Source organism: Sturnira hondurensis, unplaced genomic scaffold (assembly GCF_014824575.4).
Source record: "Sturnira hondurensis isolate 20B ecotype Veracruz unplaced genomic scaffold, ASM1482457v3 Scaffold0000867, whole genome shotgun sequence".
Lineage (NCBI taxonomy): Eukaryota > Metazoa > Chordata > Mammalia > Chiroptera > Phyllostomidae > Sturnira > Sturnira hondurensis.
Window position 1 is genome coordinate 2,692,575 of NW_028073498.1, and position 22,064 is coordinate 2,714,638.

Consider the following 22,064-nt stretch of genomic DNA (forward strand, 5'->3'; position numbering starts at 1 on the left):
TCGCACCATCATAAGATGGGATGGGTGGGGTGCGATGGGACAAGTGGTGGGAGTGTCACTAGGGCCCCTGCCCAACACCTGCCCCCATTATTTGTCCTATAGAAACAGGCACTGGGCAAATGGCCCTGTGTCCCTCTTTCTCCAAGAGGGCACTCTTCCCAAACTCGCATACTGAAGAAACCAACAGCACGGCCTCATTCGCCCCCTCATGGCCTGCTCTCATTCCCACCCTGCCCGCCTGCAAAGTCCGCCCGCGCCGGCTTCCACTGTGGACTGCAGGTGGAGACCACGGTGGCCATCCCTACTCCCCCTCACCTCCCTCCTCTTTGGCTCACCAGAGCCCCTTCCATAGTGCCTACTTCTCCCTCCTCTCCATCCACCCTTCCTGGCCCCCATTCTTCTTCAGTCTAAGTTTTCCTGTTTTACCTAAATTTGTAGTTCTCTGGCAGGAAGTAACCCATCTTGCAGTCCTGTTGAGCCTGAAAGATCTGTTTCAGTAGATTCTGCTTGCTGAAGCCATATCCATTCAAAACTCGGCCCCCAAAAAGGAGCTTCCCAGAAGCGAACATCTGCTGACAGGGAGGAAGCAGAGGGGAGAGGCCTCAGCACGTCAGCACTGAATCTCAGGACAGTGCCACAGGCTCTCAGAGCTTGTGCCAGAATCCAGGCCTTTCTCTGGTGGCTGGGAAGTGGGGTTGCTCTCCCCAAGTCACCCAGTGGGGTATGGCTAAGCTTGTCCTCTATCTAGGACCCCCCAAGTCAGAGGCCAGCCCCATCATCCCAGCCTCTGCCCACTGCCAGAGGGACCAGCTCACACGTCACTTCATACACAAAACCGCCCAGAACTCTGGGGCCAGAAGGGTGTCTTCCTGCTCTAAGGCGGCTAGTCTCAAACCCACTCCGATCCATGGACCAGCTGGTCCCACGGGATGAGAGCCCCTTGAGGGCAAGGATCTTTTGCTCCCGCCCTCTACCTGTCAGTCTCCAACAAGTAGAGACCTGTCCAAAGGTTTTTGTGCAAGAATATTCTTTAGTGTTCTTTGTCATGACAAAAAAAAAGGGCAATAATCTACAAAGGCCCTGCAAAGGCAAGACAGGAGAAAAACTAAAATGAAAGATTCTTTCTAACACAGTGTTATAAAGAATCAGGTGATACAAACTATTTTAAGGGGAAATGCTCATATCATTTTAATTTAAAGAGCAGGACCCCCAAATCAGAGAAAGACTGCAAAGGTCAGACACCAAAATATTGCCTTGGGAGTGGCCGAGGCCTCCTGTAGCACCGACTGATCAGGTACACTTGTCGTGTGTAACAAATGAGGCAACCTAGGTGACATGATGAAGTGATTATATCCCAAATTGTATTTTCCAAGTTTTACACAATGAATATACAGGGTGGAGCAAAAGCAGGTTTATAGTTGTGAGTATGAGAAACAGAGTTTATTCTTGTACTATTAGTATATTATTTTTTATGAACTGGAAACCCATTTTTGCCCCACCCTATATACATTTTTACAATCCAGTGTTTCTAGAAAAAGTAAAAAATTATTTAAAATAAACAAAGACATGGAGAGAATTTGGCTTTCTGGTCAAGTGTCCCTTCAGTCTCTTGGGACAGGGGGCACAAGGGGTCAGGCTAGAGACAGGAGGCCAGGCTGGGAGAGAACCCCGCAGGCCCTCCTTCCTCCCCACCCCCACATCTGTGACTCGCTGAGGGTAGGGACTGTGGAGACTGGGCGGCTGCTAGTTGGTGGTGAGTCCTTGGCTGGGCTCTGGCTCACCAAAACCATCCCCTGCATCACAGCATACTTCGTCACCATCAGGGGCGGGTCCTTCTGCAGGGGGCTGTCCAGGTTGTACCGCAGTAGGCGATAGGGGTCGCGCCGGCACTGCCAAGAGAACAAGCGCCCGTCAGCCCCATGCTGAGAGGATGCACCCACATTCCCGCATTCTCAGCCAGGCCAGGCTCCCACGGAGTCTGGGAGCCCCATACAACACCCCTTTCCTTTCAACTCCTACTAGGAGGGGCTGTTTGGCCCCTGCACGCACACTTCCTGTGGCCATCCCCAAGAATGTCCCCAGATCCACTTAAGGTCCTCTATTGGTGGAAGCTGTCACCGAGATGATTGCCCACTGTGTGACATCCATTGGCAGCCTGGCCCTCTGGAGCCTGTGCGACCTTCCTGTTCCCTCTGCCTGAGAGAAACTGTGGAGATTTGAAGGTGGGAACCGTGTTCCTGGGTGTACCCATTTCCAGGATGTTCTGCCCCCATCCTCCGCTGGCTGCCCTTCTGGATACCCCGCTGTCATTAAATCCATTCAATTCCACGGAATTCAACCCAAATCTCAAGGCAGAGCCTGGTCAGTCCAAAGTAAAGCTGATCTCTCCCTCCTCTTTGTTTCTGGATGCTATGGATCCATTAACACAGCCAATGTGATACTTTCTGGTTTTGTGGACCTTTTATCTCAGGTGCCTCCAGTTGTCCTGCCTAATCTTTCAGTTTAAAATCTGAAACCCAGAGCTGCACCTGGTGCTCTAGCTATCGGAGCAAGAGAACCTCAGGGAAGGGTCCCGTCTCAAGGCACCGAATGGTGGAACCAGAGTCGGTGTAAGACACCAGCCTCCAGCTCTGCTCTCGGCTGTCCATCCACCATGGCCTTCGGCCACCTCAGGCCAGGCCCTATGCCCATTCAGGCTACTCACGACTGGGCGGCACCACCATGCATCCCTGTGCTTATGGGTAATTATTAGTGAACAATTAATAGCCCTGAAATAAACTAAAGTCACCTCGAAGTTTAAAACATGTGTGTCTTTGATGTATGAAACTACAAAATGCCTTCTAAAGTCTGACCAGAAAGGTCCCAACACTAGACTCTCGGCACTGGCTGGAGTGCAGGTCCGAGGTGGGTGTGTCAGAGTCAGGAGGTGACACTCCTGGGAGGAGGGCTTGAGAGGGTGTCCCCAGGGTGAATTCAGGGCTGCAGCCAAAGGAAGACAGGGAGAAGACAGGAGGTTTGAGAGGGCACCACAACAAAGAGGTTTGAAGGGAGCCACCAAGTGGACCCAAAGCTCTTGTGCTCATGTGGCATCTGCTCTAGTAGGTCCGGGGACAGGGCCACCCTGAACTGTGCTAAGACTGCAGGGATGGCTGCTGACATGGATGATGAAGAGATTTAGAAATGACTCAGTAGCAAGGAGTTTCCATGTGCCCCTGACTGACTGACCCACGATGAACCGGGACCTTGAGCGGCCTTTCCCCTGTTCACTTCGGCACAGGCCTCTGCCAGAAACACTCACCCACCTGCCAAACGCCTTTCATCCTGGGGGCCTCCCCCGGGCCCTGGAGATGTGTTCTGCTGCTCCCCAGTTCCTACCTGCCTGGAGCTGTCCTTCCTTGGCCCTCATCGGGCTGGCTGTACTTACCGCCCCATCACATTGGGAGCCCCTCTAGGGCTGTGTCAAAATCTACAGTGGAGCACATAGCCCTGCACAGGACCCAAGCATCAGAGGGTCACTGTCTACGCACATTCCTCAGCCCTGAGGATCTAGCGGGGAGTGTGGCTCTGCTATAAATACCCAGGACATGACTACAAACTGTGATGAGTGCTCAGGGAAAAAACAAGGGTCTGACTTTGTCTCCAGGCCAGAAAACGTACCCACCTTGATGTGGTGACATCCATCCCAGGACAGGAGGATGAGTAGGAGAAAACACTGCAAACAGTAGAAAGAGTGCAAAGGCCCAAGGAGAAAAGGAAGTGAGAGGGCCATGTGCTGAGGTGGAGAGGCAACCTCTCAGCCAGGTGCTCAGCCAGGTGCTCAGCCAGGTGCTCAGCCAGTCCTCATCCTCCCTGCAGGTCTTCCCCCTCCCGTCGCCCCACCTTCAGACACTGGGGCCCCCTCTGCTGGGCCCAGGACCCACCTGGATGCAGGGTGAGGAGCGGCCCTGCTGCTGGCGACTGTAGAGTGTGTTGAGCAGCCACTGGAGCTGTCCTGTGCTGGTGGATCTCTGGCTCGACACTATCCCGAACACTAGCACCTGGCTGGGGTCCCGGGGTGCTGACAGGAAGCGTTCTAGCTCCACGTCGGTTACCAGGGGTGCCTTCACTATGCACTTGCAGCCAGCGCGGATGTCTTCCTTACAGATGAGTTTCCTCAGCACCAAAGGGCAGTCAGAGGGTGAGGCTGCCCACCTGGCAGGGCTGCGCACCTCCCGGGCCTTCCCTCTGCAAGAAGGAGCAAGTGGGCAGGGCTCATCAGGCCCAACTTCCACATGGACAGAGGCCCCATCACTGTGGAGTCTAGGCTGCAGGCAGTTCTAGCCTGGCCTCCACCACCAACAGGCAGCACCACCTCCACTGAGTCCCCTAACTGCTCTGGGCCTCCATTTCCATAGGTGCAAAATGCAATTAACAAGTGACATTCATTCATTCATCCAACAAAAGCGTTTAGTCATCCTGAACAGTTTTCTTTCACATCCCATATCCTAGCCAACATGTCAGCAAGCCTGTTTGCTCTCCATTCAAGAAAGATGCAGTCAGTCACTGTTCTTGTCCTCCCACTTCTATAAACATGGCCCGAGACCCCATCATTTCTTGCCTGCACGCCTGCAAGTGCCTCCTAATGGGTCTTTTGCTTTCGCCCCTGGTCCCTCTTCAGATTATTCTCTGCCCAGCAGACGGAGGGATCCTGTTAAAATCTTGAGTCACATCACGTCATTACACTCTTTGAAATCTCGCAGTGGCTTTCCACCTTTCACAGAAAAGGCCTTTCATAAAGGCCAAGGTCCCTACAACTCTGCATCAGTGTACAGGATCAGTCCCTCTTCCTCATTCCTCTTATTCTCCAACACTCTCACCTTCGCTTACTGAACTCTGGCCACTCTGGCCTCTGCTTACCCTCCACCCACAGGGTCTCTGCGCTTGCCATTCCTTTTGCCTGCTTGGCTCTTCCTCCAAGTAGCCACACAACTCAGTTTCTCACCTCCTTTAAGTCTCTATGCAAATGTCACCTTCTCAGTGAGACTTTCTCTGACTTTCCTATTCAGAATTGTATCCCTTTACCCCCAACACTCTTACCAATTCCCTGCCTCATTTTCTTCCTTAGCATTGCTCACTGTCTAATATATTATATATTTTACTTATTAATTTTGGTAACTGTACTTCTCTATCCTAATAGGACATAAATTCTATGAGTTCATGAGTTTGAAGTGTTTTGCTCAGTGGAATAAATAGTAGCCCTTGGCAAATACTAAAGATTCAATAGAGAGCCAATAAATATCCAAACAAGTATTATGAGGCACCTACTATGTGCCAGACACTGTGCAGCGTTGATGCAGGGTTGTGAGGGTTGCTGTATTTAGACAGGAATAAGCACCTACCAAATATAAAGTGTTGCTATGATTTTTATTCTTATCATTTCTTTTTATAAAAAGATTTTATTTATTTTTAGACAGAAGGGGAGGGAGGGAGGGAGGAAGAAAGGGAGAGAAACACCAATGTGTGGCTGCCTTTCATGGGCCCCTACCAGGGACCTGGCCCACAACCCAGGCATGTGCCCTGACTGGGAATTGAACCAGAAACTCTTTGGTTCCCAGCCTGGCACCCAATCCACTGAGCCACCCCAGCCAGGGCTATTCTTATCATTTCTATAACCTTACATTATGGTTAGCACTTTACAGCACTCAAAACTCTAGGCACAGACATTGTCATGTTTGGTTTTGTAATAACCTGTGTAATGGGCAATAAAGAAACTATTATCACTGTATACAAATCAGGAAACAGAAGGCTCCAATTGGGTTAATGAACTGCCTAAATTCATATGGTAATTAAATGGCAAGAGCCAGGATTAGAAACCAGATCATCCTAAAACAAAAGCAATGCAAGGAGTTTACTACTCAGAATTTTTTCTTTCTCTCTCTGTTTGTTTTCTTGTTGTTCAAGTACAGTTGTCTCCATTTCCCCCCCACCATTCCTGGAACCCCTGCCATCCCCACCTCCCGCCCTCGATCCTACCCACCTTTGGCTTTGTCCATGTGTCTTTTATACATGTGTCTTGACAACCCTTTCCCCCCATTATCCTCTCCCACCTCCCCTCTGGTTACTGTCAGTTTGTTCTTAGAAAGTAAAATATGACTAGAAACTACTCAGAATTTTTCAGAGGCTATTTGATACTAGTGAATGAATACTTGCTAAACAAACTTAAACATATCTCTTGTTCAAGAGCCTGAACATCTGGGAAGGAAAGGGTTAAGTCTATTAGCCACAACTTGTATACCAAGATAAACCCAAAATGAATTAAGGTTTTAAATGCGAAAAAATCAAGCCATAAAAGCTCTAGTCGAAAATATGGGAGAATCATTTTGTAATTTTAGAGCAGAAAAGGCCTTTTATAATTATGACCCATAAGTTCAGAAGTCATAATAGGAAAATATTGATAAATTCAGTAAAACGAAGAAAAAAACAACCCCTCCTCCCCAAAACCCCGAGTGGTAAAATGATACAAGCAAAGACAAAAGACAAAATGGAAAACATAAATGAAACTCCTATCACAGACAAGTGGTTAGATGACCTGATGAACTATATAATGAACTATGAATAAATTTGAAAATGTTAACAACCCAATAAAATATAGACAAAGGAAATAAACACACAATTTACAGAAAATTATATAAATGATTTTTGTAATATATTTTATTGATTATGCTATTACAGTTGTCCCATTCTCCCCCTTCATTCCCCTCCACCCTGCATACCCCCTCCCACCCACATTCCCCCCTTTAGTTCATGTCCATGTGTCATAAGTTCTTTAACTTCTACATTTCCCATACTATTCTTGCCCTCCCCCTGTCTATTTTCTACCTATCGTCTATGCTACTTATTCTCCATACCTTTTCCCTCTCTTTCCTCTTCCCACACTCCTGTTGCTAACCCTCCATGTGATCTCCATTTCTGCGGTTCTATTACTGTTCTAGTTGCTTGCTTAGTTTGCTTTTGTTTAGGTGCAGTTGTTAATAACTATGAGTTTGCTGTCTTTTTACTGTTCATATTTTTTATCTTCTTTTTCTTAGATAAGTCCTTTTAACATTTCATATAATAAGGGCTTGACGATGATGAACTCCCTGAACTTGACCTTATCTGGGAAGCGCTTTATCTGCCCTTCCATTCTAAATGAAAACTTTGCTGGATAGAGCAATTTTGGATGTAGATCCTTGCCTTTCATGACTTGGAATACTTCTTTACAGCTCCTTCTTGCCTGTAAAGTCTCTTTGGAGAAATCAGCTGACAGTCTGATGGGAACTCCTTTGTAGGTAACTGTCTCCTTTCCTCTTGTTGCGTTTAAGATTCTCTCCTCTTTTACCTTTGATAATGTAACTATGATGTGCCTTGGTGTGTGTTTTCTTGGGTCCAACTTCTTTGAGACTCTCTGAGCTCCTGGATTTCCTGGAAATCTATTTCCTTTGCCAGATTGGGGGAGTTCTCCCTTATTATTCGTTCAAATAATTTTCTACTTGTTGCTCTTCCTCTTCCCCTTCTCGTACTCCTATAATTTTGATGTTGGAACGTTTAAAGATGCCCTGGAGGTTCCTTAGCCTCTCCTCATTTTTTGAATTCTTGTTTCTTCATTCTTTTCTGTTTGGCTGTTTCTTTATTCCTTCTGGTCTACTCCATTGATTTGAGTCCCAGTTTTCTTCCAGTCACTATTGGTTCCTTGTGCATTTTCCTTAAGTTCACTTAGTGAAGCCTTCATTTTTTTCATCTAATTTGTGACCAAAGTCAACCAATTCTGTGAGCATCCTGATCACCAGTGCTTTGAACTGTGCATCTGACAGGTTAGCTATCTTTTGGTTGCTTAGATGTATTGGCTCTGGGGCTTCAATCTGTTCTTTCATTTGAGCCTTTTTTTTTTGGTCTGGTGTCACCTGTTACCCTGAGGGGTGGAGCCTTAGGTGTTCATCAGGGTGGGGCAACCCACATTGCTAGGTTGTGACACTATATATGGGGGCAGGATCAGAGAGGGAACAATGGTGCTTGCTCCACTCTTGAATTTCAGTCCCCTCTGCTGCTTCCCACAAGCAAATTAGGCCCTTCTGATGCTGGTTCCCGGGTAGGTGGGCTTGTGTACATTCTAGGACCCTGTGGGTCTTTCCAACGAACTCTCCTATGAGTCTGGGAGCCTATCCCAGTACCTCAACCCCCACAAGTGTTTTCAACCAGTGCTTTTAGGCTTTATTTCTGAGAGCTGGGGCCCTGGGTTGCTCGGTCTGTCTTGCTGCCTGTTTTTGTCTGGTTTATCTGTGCATGAGTGTGTGACCGTGGTCAGCCAGCCACTTTGCATGCCTCACTGGGTCTGTTCATTGCCATCCTGCACCCAGAGTCTGCCTGCACACCCGGGTCTGCCAGCCACTGCTTTTTCCTGCCTTGACCCCTCTCCACTGGCTGCTAACTCCACCCCTCTTACCATCCTGGGTGATCGGACTTTTGTACAGTTCAATTTTCTGTCTTTTCTGGGGGGGTTTGTTTCTAAATTTTTGTTGACCTTAATTTTGGTTGTGCGAGGAGGCACAGTGTATCTACCTGGGCCTCCATCTTGGCCGGAAGTCCCCAAATCAGAAATTATTTTTAAGATAAAAAATATAAGGGTGAAGTTGCCAAAAATGGTAGAGTAGATACCTCCAAAACTATTCAATCTCAGTCCAAAGATCTGAGAATAGGGCAGCAGGGTGGGGGATAATGGGATAACCCACAGGCAAAGACAAAAGGCTTAAGAACTGGGAGGCTGTTGTGTAGGTGCTGAAGTCTGAAGGCCCAAGTACCAGGAGCTTGAATGAACTTCCCAGCTCAGGAAGAGAAAAAGGAGATGTGGGTGGTGTAGAAGAAGGTAAATGGGGGCTAAATGGTGACAGAAAGAGCCTTGACTCTGGGTGGTGAACACACAATACAGTATACAGATGATGTACACTTGAAACTTACATATTTTATTAATCAATGTCACCCAATGAATTCAATAAAAATTTTAAAAGATCATGGTAAAAATTTATTATATCTTATATTTGACATTTTCAAGCACTTGAAATCCAAATTAATTTTTTAAAACTAATTTCTGGTATGAATCCCACTTGATCATGGTTTATGATCTTTTTCATGTATTGTTGGATGTTGTTTGGCAGTATTTTGTTGAGGATTTTAATGTCTATGTTCATCAGTGATATTGGCCTGTAGTTTTCTTTCTTTGTTGTGTCTTTATCTGGTTTTGGGATTAGGATGATGCTGGCCTCATAAAAAGAGCTTGGAAGTCCTCCCTCTTATCAGATTTTTTGGAATTGTTTGAGAATAATAGAGGTAAACTCTTCCTTAAATGTTTTGTAAAATACTCCTGTGAAGCTGTCCAGTCTGGGGCTTTTGTGTGTCAGAGGCTTTTTGATTACCGATTCAATTTACCAGCTGTTATCAGTCTGTTCAGGCTTTCTGCTTCTTCTTGATTAGTTTTGGGAGATTATATGTTTCTAGAAATTTGTTCATTTCACCCAGGTTTTCAAATTTCTTGGCATGTAGTTGTTCATAGTAATTTCTTATAATCCTTCTATTTGTGTGGTATCAGTAGTAATGTCTCCTTTCTCATTTTTCATTTTATTTATTTGGGTCCTCTCTCTTTTTTTCTTAATGAGCCTTCTTAAAGTCTTGTTGATTTCGTTTATCTTTTCAAAGAAACAGCTGCTGGATTTATCGATCCTTTGAATTGTTCTTTTAGTCTCTATATCATTTAATTCCACCCTGATCTTGATTATTTCCTTCCTTCTACTTGCTCAGGGCTTTGTTTGTTATTGTTCCTCCAGTTCTTGTAGTTGTGGGTTAGGCTGTTTATTTGAAATGTTTCTAACTTTTTTAGGTAGGCCTGCATTACTATGAACTTCCCTCTCAGGACTGCCTTCGCTGTGTCCCATAGGTTTTGGACTGTTGTGTATTCATTTTCATTTGTTTCCAGAAACTTTTTGATTTTTTCCTTGGTCTCATTGTTAACCCATTTATTGTTTAATAGCATGCTATTCAGTCTCCATGAATTTGAAGGTTTTGAGTTTTTTCCCTGAGGTTGTTTTTTAGTTTTAAGTCCTTATTGGTCTGAGAAAATGCTTGATATGATTTCAATTTTCTTGTATTTGTTGAGACTTGTTTTGTGTCTTATCACGTGGTCTGTCTTTGAAAATGTTTCATGTGCATTTGAAAACAATTTGTATTTTGCTTATTTGGGATGTAGGGTTGTATAGATATATCAGTTAAGTCCATTTGATCTAGTGCATCATTCAGTGTCACAATATCCTTGTTGATATGATATTTTGTTTGGAAGATCTATCCATTGTTGACAGTGGGGTGTTAAAATCCCCTACTATAAATGTGTTCCTGTCTATGAAATACTGCACAATAAAAAAAAAGAACTCCTACTCTTTGCAACAGCATGGATGGAATGGAAAGTACTAAGCCAGGCAGTGGAAGACAATACCATATGATCTCACCTCTAAGTGGAAGCTAATCAACAAAACAACCAACCAAACAAAATATAACCAGAGACATTGAAATATAGAACAAACTGACAGTAACCACAAGGGAGATGGGAGGGGATAAGATAACAGGGAGTAGGGGGAAAGGTCATCAAGGAGCATGTATAAAGGACACATGGACAAAGTCAAAGGGGAGAGGAGGTGGGGGATGGGTAGGGCAGGGAAGAGTAATAGGAGAAAAATAGGGACAATTGTAAATAAGCAACAATAAAAATAATTCTGAAGGTCTCTAAATTAATTTCTATCAAGTCAGTAACAGTTTTATGACTTAGAATAAATACTAATTAGTTGTTACAGTGAAAAGAAGATGAGAGAGATGAAATTTGCTCCCCTTTTATTTATTTTTAAAATTTTATTCAGACCATTATTGAATTGGATGATGCCGTCCCACACTGGTGAGGATGAATCTCTTTATTCAGTCAACTGAATGAAATGTTAGTCTCTTCCAGAAAGACTTTCACAGATGCACTCAGAAATAATGTTTTTTCCTTAGTCCAGTTATCTCTTAGCCTAGTCAAATTGAAACATAAAATTAACCATCACACCATGAGACACACACACACACACACACACATATACAAATTCAAACACAAAAGTCAACAATGGAGGAACTGAGAAACAAAAAGGGTATAATATTTATAGAAAAGCAATAGCAAAATGGCAAAATGGCTAAAGTAAGTCCTTCCTTAATAGTATTTACTTTTTAATGGAAATGGATTAAAATCTTCAACAGAAGTCAAAGATTGACAGAATGAAAAAAAACCATTATACAACTATATTATCTCTAGTGGAGACTCATTTTTGATTCAAAGAAACAGCAAGGTTTCAAGTGAAAGGATAGAAATACACTCCCAGCAAACAGTAACAAAAATGAGCTCTAGTGGTTAAACTAATGTCAGACAAAGTAGATTTTAAGTAAAAAATTATTTCAGGAGACACATAAGGCATTGAATACTGAGAAAAGAGTCACTCTCTCTAGAAACATAACAATTATGAACATATATGCATATAACAATAGAGCCTTTAAACATATGATGCAAAACTGGCAGAATTGAAGGGAGAAATAGTTCTACAATGATAGTAGAATATTTCAATACTCTGCTTTCAATAATGAACAGAACAACTAGACAAAAAATAAGAAAATAGACAACTTGAAGAACACTATAAACCAACTACACCTAAAAGACATGCATATATAGATCACTTAATCCAACTACCAACTACAGCAAAATACACATTCTTCTCAAGTGTACATGGAACATTCCATAGGATAGATCATATACTCACTTATGAAAAAATATCAAAAATTAGAAAGAAATACTAGAAAATGTCTTCTTCAAAAATAATGAAATGAGATTATTAATAAGAAGAAATTTTGGAAAATTCATGAATATGTGGAATTAAATAACATATTCTTAGACAATGGATCAAAGAAGAAATCTCAAAGGAAACTAGAAAACACTTTGATATCAATGAAAACAAAAACAACATACCAAAACTTAAGGGATACATTGAGAGCAGTGCTCAAAGGGAAAAGTATAGCATGAAAAAAGAAGATCTCAAATCTATAACCTAACCAAATCTTACAAAAAAGAACAAGAATAAAATAAACCCAAAGGTGACAGACAAAAGGAAATAAATAATCATTAAAGTTGAGAATAAGAAAAAATAGAACAGAAAACCAGTAAAGAGAAACAACTATACAAATGTTGGTTCTCTAAAAAGATCAACAAAATTGACTAATCTTTAACTAGACTACTAAAAAAAGAGAGAAGACTCGAATTACTAAAATCAAAAATGAAGGTGAGACATTGCTACTGACCTTACAGAACTAAAAGAATTATGAAAGTATATTACAAACTGTACACTAATAAATTTGATAACCTAAAGAAAATAGAAAATTTCCTAGAAATACACTAACTACTAAAACTGATTCAAGTTCAAGAAGATATATAAAATTGGAATAAGTCTCTAAGAAGTAAAAAGATTGAATTGGTAACTAAAAAGAAAAAAAACAATTTCCCATAGAGAAAAGCCCAGGACCAGATGGTTTCACTTGTGAATTCTACCAAACATTTGAAGAAATAACAATTTTCATCAAACTCATCTAAAAAATAAATATAAAGAAAGAAAAATACAGGTGAATATCCATTATGAATACAGATGCAAAAATTCCTGATGAAAAATAATAACGATGGCTCTGTGTGCCTCCTGAGTTCTCCCTGCCTGGGCCAGGATCTCTGCTCACATAGGTGCAAATGCAAACTAAAGGGACCATATTTTTAATTTGCGCACTTATTCTTACCTAACCCCTCCCAAACTTCCTGTGCCATCATGCTTCCTCATTCAAGTTAATGACACCCTCATTATTCAATTATTTCAGCCAAACCCCAAAAGTCACCCATACTTGTTTTCACTTGCCCCACATCTATCAGTCATTTCTGTTAGCTCTATTTTCAAAATTTATAATAAATATGTCTAACTTTTTCCTTATTTCTGATACTACCCTTGACAGCATAATATCAGTGTCACTTGAATTATTAAAATAGTATCTTAACTATTGTGATTCCACTCTTTCCATCCTAAAATCCTTTTTCTGTGGAGCAATAAAAAATGTTCTACTTCCAACAATGGCTGACTAGGGTGCTTTAGAGTAATTCCTGAGAAAAATAAGAAAAGCTCAACAAAATATATTTTAAAGCACAGTTTAAATGCACTAGAGATTTCATAAGTAAATAAGAATTTGCAGGATCAGCATCTGGAAGAAGAGATGAACCAAGAAAGGTGAGTGTGACATATAGGACAGCTTTACCTGTCAAGGCAAGTACTGATTCTGAAAGTGAGACCTGGAATGACAAGCTGAGAGGCTGATCAGAGCTCCTGACATGCTCATGGGTTACGGGGGTAGAAGCAGGAGTTTAGGGACCACCAAAGACATTGGCCCTGATAAACAATTGTGGCTTTTGGTTGAGGACCTAAAGAGCTACACCTCAGGAGTAAAGGTGAAACAGAAATAGACAAGCCCTCACAAACATTGAAGCACAGCCCCCGCCATGTAAATGAGCATTGCATGCATTATGCTAAGTGAAAGAAACTATAGACTCAAAAGGCTCTATGATGTATAATTCCACTCAAATGACATCTGAGTAAATACAAAACTTATAGCTACAGAAAACAGGTCAATGTTGTTAGGCTTTAATGGTGAGGGAAGAATGTGACTGCAAAGGGATAGCATGAGGGAATTTGTAGGTTGTTTATTATTTTTTTGGTGGGGGAAGGTGATAAAACTGTCCTGTATCTGGGCTATGGTGGTAGTTACACAACTCTATGCATGTGTCAAAACTCATAGATTTTTATGAGAAAGAGAGTAAAGTTTACTGTAAGTAAATTAAAAATAAACTTAAATTGATAAAATCAATTGCCTTTCTGTATACCAGCAACAAATAAAAAATTAGATTAAAAACTTTTGTAACGGCACCAAAAACTATTAAATACCCTAGGATAAATCTTTAAAAAACCCTAGAAGACCTCTATGCTGAAAGCTACAAAATACTACAGAGAGATTAGAGAAGACCTAAGTAAATAAATAAGATATACCATGTTCATGAATTAAAATACTCCAATATTACAAAAATATTAACAATTTGATTGAAACCCAGGACATTTTTTTAAATCAACAGGATGATTCTAAAATTATATGGAAATGTAAAGGGCCAAGAACAGCAAAAACAATTTAGAACGACAAAGTCTAAGTATATCAATATTCTGCTGTATACCAATATTTATCATGAAACTATAATAAGACAATAGGGAACAAAATAGCGAGTCCAGAAGGTGACCCTTGATTTATACATATAGAGCCTCTTGGTTTATGATAGAGTTTTCACCACAGAGCTAAGGGAAAGTTACAATCTTTTCAGTAGGTGATGCTGTTCAGTTGGAAATATACAGAAAAATTAAAACTTAGCTCCTACTTCACATTATACACAGAAATCATTTCCAGTTAGTGAATGACCATAAACATTAAAACAAAAAAAACTACTAGAAAGCAACTTTGGAGAATGTCTTTATGTTGTTTGAATAGGGTAATTTCTTAAATAGGGTACAAAAAATTATTATAAGGAAAGAGTGAAAATTGGACACTAAACTTAACAATGTCTATCAATATACACCACGACCGGTGCAAAGGTGGGAGAATCTTTTGCACCATGTATTTCTGACAAAAGTCTTATATTCACAATATATAAAGAATTCCAAAATATAAATGAAGAAAAGGCAAACAACCAGTAGAAAAATGACAGTAGACAAGAGACCCAAACAGGCACTTTGCAAAAATGAATATTCAAAATGGTCAATGAACAACTGAAAAGGTGTTCAATCTCTATAGTGACCAGTGAAATGCAAATGAAAAACCATTTATAGAATGGTTATAATAAAAATGATTGACTACCAAGCATTGAGGAGAATGTGGAGCCACAGGAATTCTCATACACTGCTGGTGGAAGTGGAACTTGATACCACCATCTGGGAAAATGGTCTTTACTAGGCGCTGAACATATACATACTCAATGACAGCAATTTCATATCCAGGCATATATCAACCAGAAATAAGGACATCCAGCAACACCAACACAATTTGTCATTACCAAAACTATAAACAACTCAAATATCCATCCACATTACAATGCAAACTACATATAACAATATGGATAGATTCCACAATTATAATGTTGGGCAAAAGAATCCAGACACCAATGGATCTATACTGAATGGATCCACTTAAATAAAGCTAAAAATACATTAAAAGCTAACTTTGGTGTTAGAAATCTTTCTGGTGGGGAGGAGTGGGGGTTACTGATTGGGAGGGGACAAGAGGGGACTTCTAAGGAGCTGGTAATGTTCTATTTTTTGACTTGGTGATAATGGTGTATATTCACTTTATGGTACTCATTGAGCTATATACACTGAGGGTTTGTTCATTTTTCTCTGTTTATATACTATATATTTTAAAGTTAAAAATAAAAACATAAAAGATATATTTTAAGTGTTTTTAAAAAGCCATAAGTCAGATGATATCATGTTCTACTTTCAGGTAATAGAATGACTTCCTCTAACACTAACAAGGCCACTTAATGTGACTCTTGCCTACCTGTCCTCAGTTTACATTACTCTCACTTCTTCATCACGAGGTGCTACTATTATTTTCCCCTCATACAAACCAAACTTGTTCTTGTCTCAGGGTTTTTGTACTTGCTCTACATTTGCTTGATGTTCCTTCCCCATCCCTCTGTGGCTGCCTATTTCTTGTCCTTCAGCCTCTAGTTAGATATTACCTCCTCAGGACTGCCTTTCCAGACCTGTCTACCTGATGAAGCACATCCCACCCACTCCCCAGTCACTCTCCATCCCAGGGGTTGGTTAACGTTTTCTATAAGGGACCGCAGTGCAAACATTCTAATCTTTGCAGGCCAGATGGACTGGGTCACAAGGACTCAAGACTTCTATCCTAGAGGGTAAGCAGCTATAAATAATATGTAAATGAGTGGGTGTGACCAGGTCCCAAGAAAATCCTACTTATGGATTTGACATTCGAATTTTATATCATTTCACATGTCATAAGAAAGTCTCCTTTTTATTTCCTCCCCAGCATTTGAAAACATAAAAACCATCCTTAGCTCACCTATAGAAAAGGCAGACAACAGGGCCAGATTGGCACATGGCCCTAAATTGCCAACCTCTGCTCTAACCCATTACGCTGATTCTTCTTCCTAGTCTTATCACTGTCTACAATGATTTCAGGTATTTTTGCACTTATCTTCTATCTTTCCCCTGCCCAAGAATGCCAGCTCCAACAGGGAGGGGTCTCATCTATTTTCTTCACCATTGTGTGTCTACCCCCCATCACAGCACCCGACACACAGAAGCTGGAGGAAAGGAAGGCCCAAGCCCACCTGGGTGTGACTGGGGTTTTGGCTTGGATCTTGAGGGTCTTCTTGTCAGTGGGGCTCACAGGAGCAGACCCAGGATCTTCCTTCAAAAACTCTCCAAACGAGGACTCTGGTTGGGCTGACTGATATCGTAATGAAAGGGATTCTGCTGAGTAGAGATTTTGCTTGATGCCTCGCTCAAGACTGAACCAGGATTTCGTTTTGATTCGACTTATTTCTGCCTCTTCCCTTATTGGATATTCTATGGTGAGCAAGCCTGTTAACAGAAGACACTTCTGTTACTCTCCCCTGTGGCCTGTCCTTATCTCCCTGTTGTAAGGTCCTGTAAGTGGACACCCTTTGGCTCATCTCCCTCTCCACTCCTTCACTCTTTTTTTTTTAAATATTTTATTTATTTATCTTTAGAGGGGAAGGGAAGGAGAGAGGGAGAGAAACATCAATGTATGGTTGCCTTTCATGCGTCCCCTGCTGGGAGTTGGCCTGCAGGGACCTGGCCTGCAACCCAGGCATGTGCCCTGACTGGGAATCGAACCGCGATCGTCTGGTTCGCAGGTCCGCACTCAATCCATTGAGCTACACCAGCCAGGCTCCACTCCTTCACTCTTATAGATTCTCCCACTGGCTGCCTGTACTCCATTGCCTGGCACAGGGCTATAGTACAGTTGGTGGATTAGTAAATACTAGCTAAATGTAAGAATGAATCAACCTCTCATTTCCATTCATTCATCAACACCCAGCTTAGATCCTTCTTCTCCTAAGGGGCCTGTATTTCACTCAACTTTGTGTCCTCCACAGTGCTCAATGTAGAGACTGGGTACACAATGCATCCATGCTCTTCCCTTACCTGAGAATGCTGTTCCCCATGTCTCCATATTTAGGTAATTTCCATCTACTTTCTTTGTTATATTATGTTTATTTGTATTCTTATTTTACTTTCCCTATCAGTCTAGAAAACTTCTGAGGCCAGAGAACTCTCATTCCTCCATTCACTTACCATTTATTGAAGGATGGGTGCTGGGCACACAGAGACCACCCCAAACAGGGTTCTCTGCCTCTGAAAACTCCTAGTACAGTAAAGGAGGGATGGACAAACAGAAATATTTACAATGCTAGGTAGTAAGATTTATAATTCAAGCACATATAAAGTGCTGTGGGAGCCCAGAGGAGAGTGTGCCCTGTTCTTCTGGGGGAATCTGGGAAGGCTTTCCAGAGGAGGGGCACAGTTGAACTGACTCTTTAGGGATGAGAAGAAACAACCCAGGGAGGCCATGGGGGGAACACAGCCCCTCCATTCCCAGCTAGGGGTTGGCATGGAATGGTGTGGGGTTAGGGTTATGTCAATGTTCCTTTGTCCCCAGGCTCATCAGTAGTGAGAAGAGTCCAGACGTGGGAGGGGTCCTAAGGCTACACATGCTAGCCCTGGGGAGCTCTGTGGGCCTAACAGGATAGCCTGGTGAGGTGGCTGCTTTTTTCTTCTCTGTTAGATCTTCCACAACAAGGAGAGAGAAATGGGGCTGCAAATGGGTGATGGACAATATAGTATATGGAGATGAAAGGTGAACCAGAGGTGGAAGTGGGGACAGAGAGACATACAGAAAGAGGATAAGGCCCAGGAAAATAAGATAATCACATGAAGACATTAAAAACACATGGGAGAGCTTTCATAAATTGAGGGTGGGCATGAGCATGGATTTGGGTGGGGCTGCAGTGTCGAACAGTGGAGCATCTACACTGCTTCCAGAAATCCGTTTCTCTCATTCTGTAGAATAAATTGGTCTAGGCTCAGGAGTTTACTGAAAAGAAATAATGCAGAATGGGCCACTTGTCTGATGCTGGGGTAAAGGCCCAGAGCTTCCTTGGCCAGTGCTGCCTTCCTCCTTAATGGGCTTTAATGGCCCCGTGGGTTAACCAGAACCTCAGGCTTATGGATTCTCCCTCAGATGACACTAGGCTTCTCTTATGAGCCCAAAGTTGGAGCAGGCAGGACTGATACCCTTGTCAGTAGAGTGACAGACATCCTTAGGTGAGGTTTTGAAAAAAAGAGAATAGGACTTCTGGTCAAGATGGAGGCCAGGGACACAGAGTGGCATGGAGAGGCAGCTGAATGGGCAGTCCCACATTCACATGTGGTGGATAAAAATCAGGAGGGATACCTCAGGAGTGAGGGATCGCAGCTCCAAACCAGACTACTCAGCCTAGGGTTCCAGTGCTAGGAAGCTAAGTCCCCATAACTTCTGCCTGTAAAACCAGCAGGGGTTGGGGCAGCAGAAGAAAGTGTGGGATTCTCAGAAGTCTCTTCTTAAAAAGCCTGCAACAGGCTTACAACTTATGCAGACCCACTCCCTCTGGGATTCAGCACCAGGGCAACAGCTGGAAGGGCACCAGTCACTTATGGGGAGAAAGTGAAATGACTGGAAATAGGGTGAGTACCAGGAGATACCTTCCTCCCAGACAACCCTTGAGGAGCCAAGAACTGGCATTATCCTGTCTCTGAGCCCTTCCCCACACAGAGCCAGAAATGTAGTGATAGGGGTTGCCCTGCCCTAGCGATTACCTAAGGCTCTGCCCCACATAATCTATGGGTACACTTTTCTACAATAGGTAATGCTACTAAGACAGAGAATCAAAGCAGCTCTACTTAATACTCAGTAACAAATATAGGGAGGCTGCCAAATTAAGGAGACAAAGAAACATGGCCCAAATGAAAGAACAGAACAAAGCTCCAGAAAAGGAACTAAATGAAACAGAGATAATCAACTTATCAAATGCAGAGTTCAAAACACTGGTTATCAGGATGCTTAAAGAATGCACTGAGTAAGCAAGAACATTAAAAAAAACAAGCAGAAATGACATTTACATTAAGTGAAATAAAGAAAAATCTACAGGGGACCAACAATGGAGAGGATAAAGCTGAGAATCAAATCAATAATTTGGAACATAAGGAAGAAAAACAGCATTCAATCAGAACAGCAAGAAGAAAAAAAGAATTTTAAAAAATGAGGATAGACTAAGGAGCCTCTTGGACATCTCCAAATGTACTAACATCTGAATTATAGGGATGCCAGAAAGAGAAGAGGAAGAGCAAGAAATTGGAAACTTTTTAAGAAAAAGTATGAAAGAACTGGCTTTTGAACCAAAGGATTGCCGGCTTGATTCTCAATCAGGGTGCATGCCTGGGTTGCAAGCCAAGTTGGGCCTCTGGTAGGGGGTGTGTGAGAGGCAACCACACATTGATGTTTCTCTCTTTCTCTTCCCTTCCCCTTGCTTTAAAAGTAAATAAATAAAATAATTTTTAAAAGAAAAGAAAAAGTGATGAAAGAAAACTTCCCTAATTTGGTGAAGGAAATAAACATACAAGTCTAAGAAGCAGAGAGTCCCAAACAAGTTGGACCCAAAGAGGGCCACACCAAGACACATCACAATTAAAATGCCAATGGTTAAAGATAAAGAGAGAATCTTAAAAGCATCAAGAGAAAAGGAGATAGTTACCTATAAAGGAGTTCCCATAAGACAGCTGATTTCTCAAAAAAAAAAACCTTTTTAAACTAGAAGGGGCTGGCAAGAAGTATTCAAAGTGATGAAAAGTAAGGACGAACAACCAAGATTACTCTATCCAGCAAATATATTATTTAGAATTGAATGGCAGATAAAGTGCTTTCCAGACAAGGTAAAGCTAAAGGAGTTCATCATCACCAAGCCTTTATTATATGAAATGTTAAAGGGACTTATCTAAGAAAAAGAAGAAGATCAAAACTACAAACATTAAAAAGGCAACAAATTCACAACTATCAACAACTGTATCTAAAAAACAAACTAAGCAAACAACCACAACAGAAACAGAATCATAGATAGGGAGACCATTTGGAGGGTCAGCTGGGAGAGGGAAGGGGAAGAACTGGGGGAAAGGTACAGGGATTAAGAAGCATAAATTGGTAGGTACAAAATAGACAGGGGGATGTTAAGAATAGAATAGGAAAGCCAAAGAACTTATATGCATGACCCATGAACATGAACTAAGCAGGGGGATTGCTGGAGGGAATGGGGGTACTGGGTAGAGGGGGACAAAGGAGAAAAATTGGGACAATTGTAATAGCAGAATCAATAAAATATATTTAAAAATAAAGAAAAATTTAAAAATTGAGGGGTGATGAAGGTCACCATTATTAGCTGTGTGGCCTTGAGCTAGTCTCTTCAGCACCCTGAGCTCAGTAATCCCATTGGCCAATAGGGAAATCTCCCTGCCATGCCCCCCTACCTGGGGTGGTAAAGAGCTGTCCTTGGAGAAGACTTACAGGTAATTAAGGATTTGGGAAGCCATCAAACAGGCTATCACCAACCTTTCTGCCCCCTTACCCGCTGCCAGTAAGATAGAATTCATGAACTGAGACACTGTCTTCTGAAACCGCTTCTTGATCTCTGCCAGGGCCCGGCTGATCTTAGACATCTTTTCATCCATGAAGCTGATCTTGTGGGTCACCTGAGGAGAGGCCAAGGAGAGGGCATCGTTACCTGTACTGCTCAAGGCCATCTGCCCAGACCAGTGAAAACCAGGCTTTACTCTGACTTGGCAGATGTATTGTCCCCTCTGCCTAGGACACACCTCTCTCCCCATCAGCTCAGTGAATTCCTGCACACCAGTCCAGTCTGATTCAAATGTCCCCTTCTTGGAGGGTTTTGCCTGATCTACTGGGCAAAACCTTTCCTGGCTTTGGACCTCCATTATCATGCACCCTGAAGACAGAAGTTAGCCCTTTAGGAAATAATTTGAGAGCATTTGAGCCTGTGTCCCCCACTCAACTGAGGGCAGGGACTGAATCTTGGTCCCCTTTGTGTCTGAGTGCTCATCATACGGGAAGTGTTCAATTAGTGCTTATTGCATTACAAATAACTAGATGGACAAAGGCCTCTCTGGAGCTAGTCCCCCTCTGTATTCATCCCCTGGAACCCTCTTCTTCCCTCCAGCTGCCAGAGCATCTCAGCTGAAAAACTGTCCTTGGCCAAGGTTACAGAGATCGACTGGTATCTGTGAGCACAAAGGCCCAGGCCTCCTGCCCCAGTTTGAGGTTACCCTGAAGGGCGATTCTGGCTCTGGGGCCCCCTGTGGGGTGGTGAGGCCACTGCTAGGGCTGCCCTGCAGTTCAAACATTCCCTCTGCCAGAGCATCAAATGGTACTGCACACCTAAGTTCAGATTCCAGAGTTAACGGCAGTCAGGGTTTGACTCTCTCCCCAGGAAGCCTTGGCCAATTTCCTCAGCCAGCAGCAATCACTCTCCATGTTAAATTTGCACATTTACCCCTTCTTGTCCTTTCTGCCCTGGGTCCTGGTCATTTCTACTTTCTCTATGCTAAATTCAGTCAACCCCTTAAAGGCAGGAACCATGCCTTCTACATCTCTCACTTAATCCAGAGGAGGTGTGAGAAAGGTTTTTCTTCTGTGGAACTGAAGCCTCAGGTGGAGAAAGTGAGGTGAGCAGTGGACAGACTTGCTGAAGAACAATGAAGTCAGCCCATACGTCCTTCTTTACCCTGCGGGCAAGACTTCTGTAAAGGATGCTCCAATTA

General features: G+C 42.6%; 1 protein-coding gene across 1 annotated transcript in view; it reads right to left on the reverse strand.

Moving 5' to 3' along the window:
• Nucleotides 1-22,064, reverse strand: part of CUNH3orf20 (chromosome unknown C3orf20 homolog) — a 75,518-nt gene that overhangs the window by 11,748 nt on the left and 41,706 nt on the right. Inside the window, exons 9-13 of the mRNA XM_037051252.1 lie at nucleotides 20,855-20,978; nucleotides 16,505-16,757; nucleotides 3,921-4,224; nucleotides 1,782-1,889; nucleotides 427-569 (exon numbers count right to left, since the gene is read on the reverse strand). Of these exons, the coding sequence (XP_036907147.1) occupies nucleotides 427-569; nucleotides 1,782-1,889; nucleotides 3,921-4,224; nucleotides 16,505-16,757; nucleotides 20,855-20,978 (932 nt within the window). The remainder of the gene's footprint in view (nucleotides 1-426; nucleotides 570-1,781; nucleotides 1,890-3,920; nucleotides 4,225-16,504; nucleotides 16,758-20,854; nucleotides 20,979-22,064) is intronic.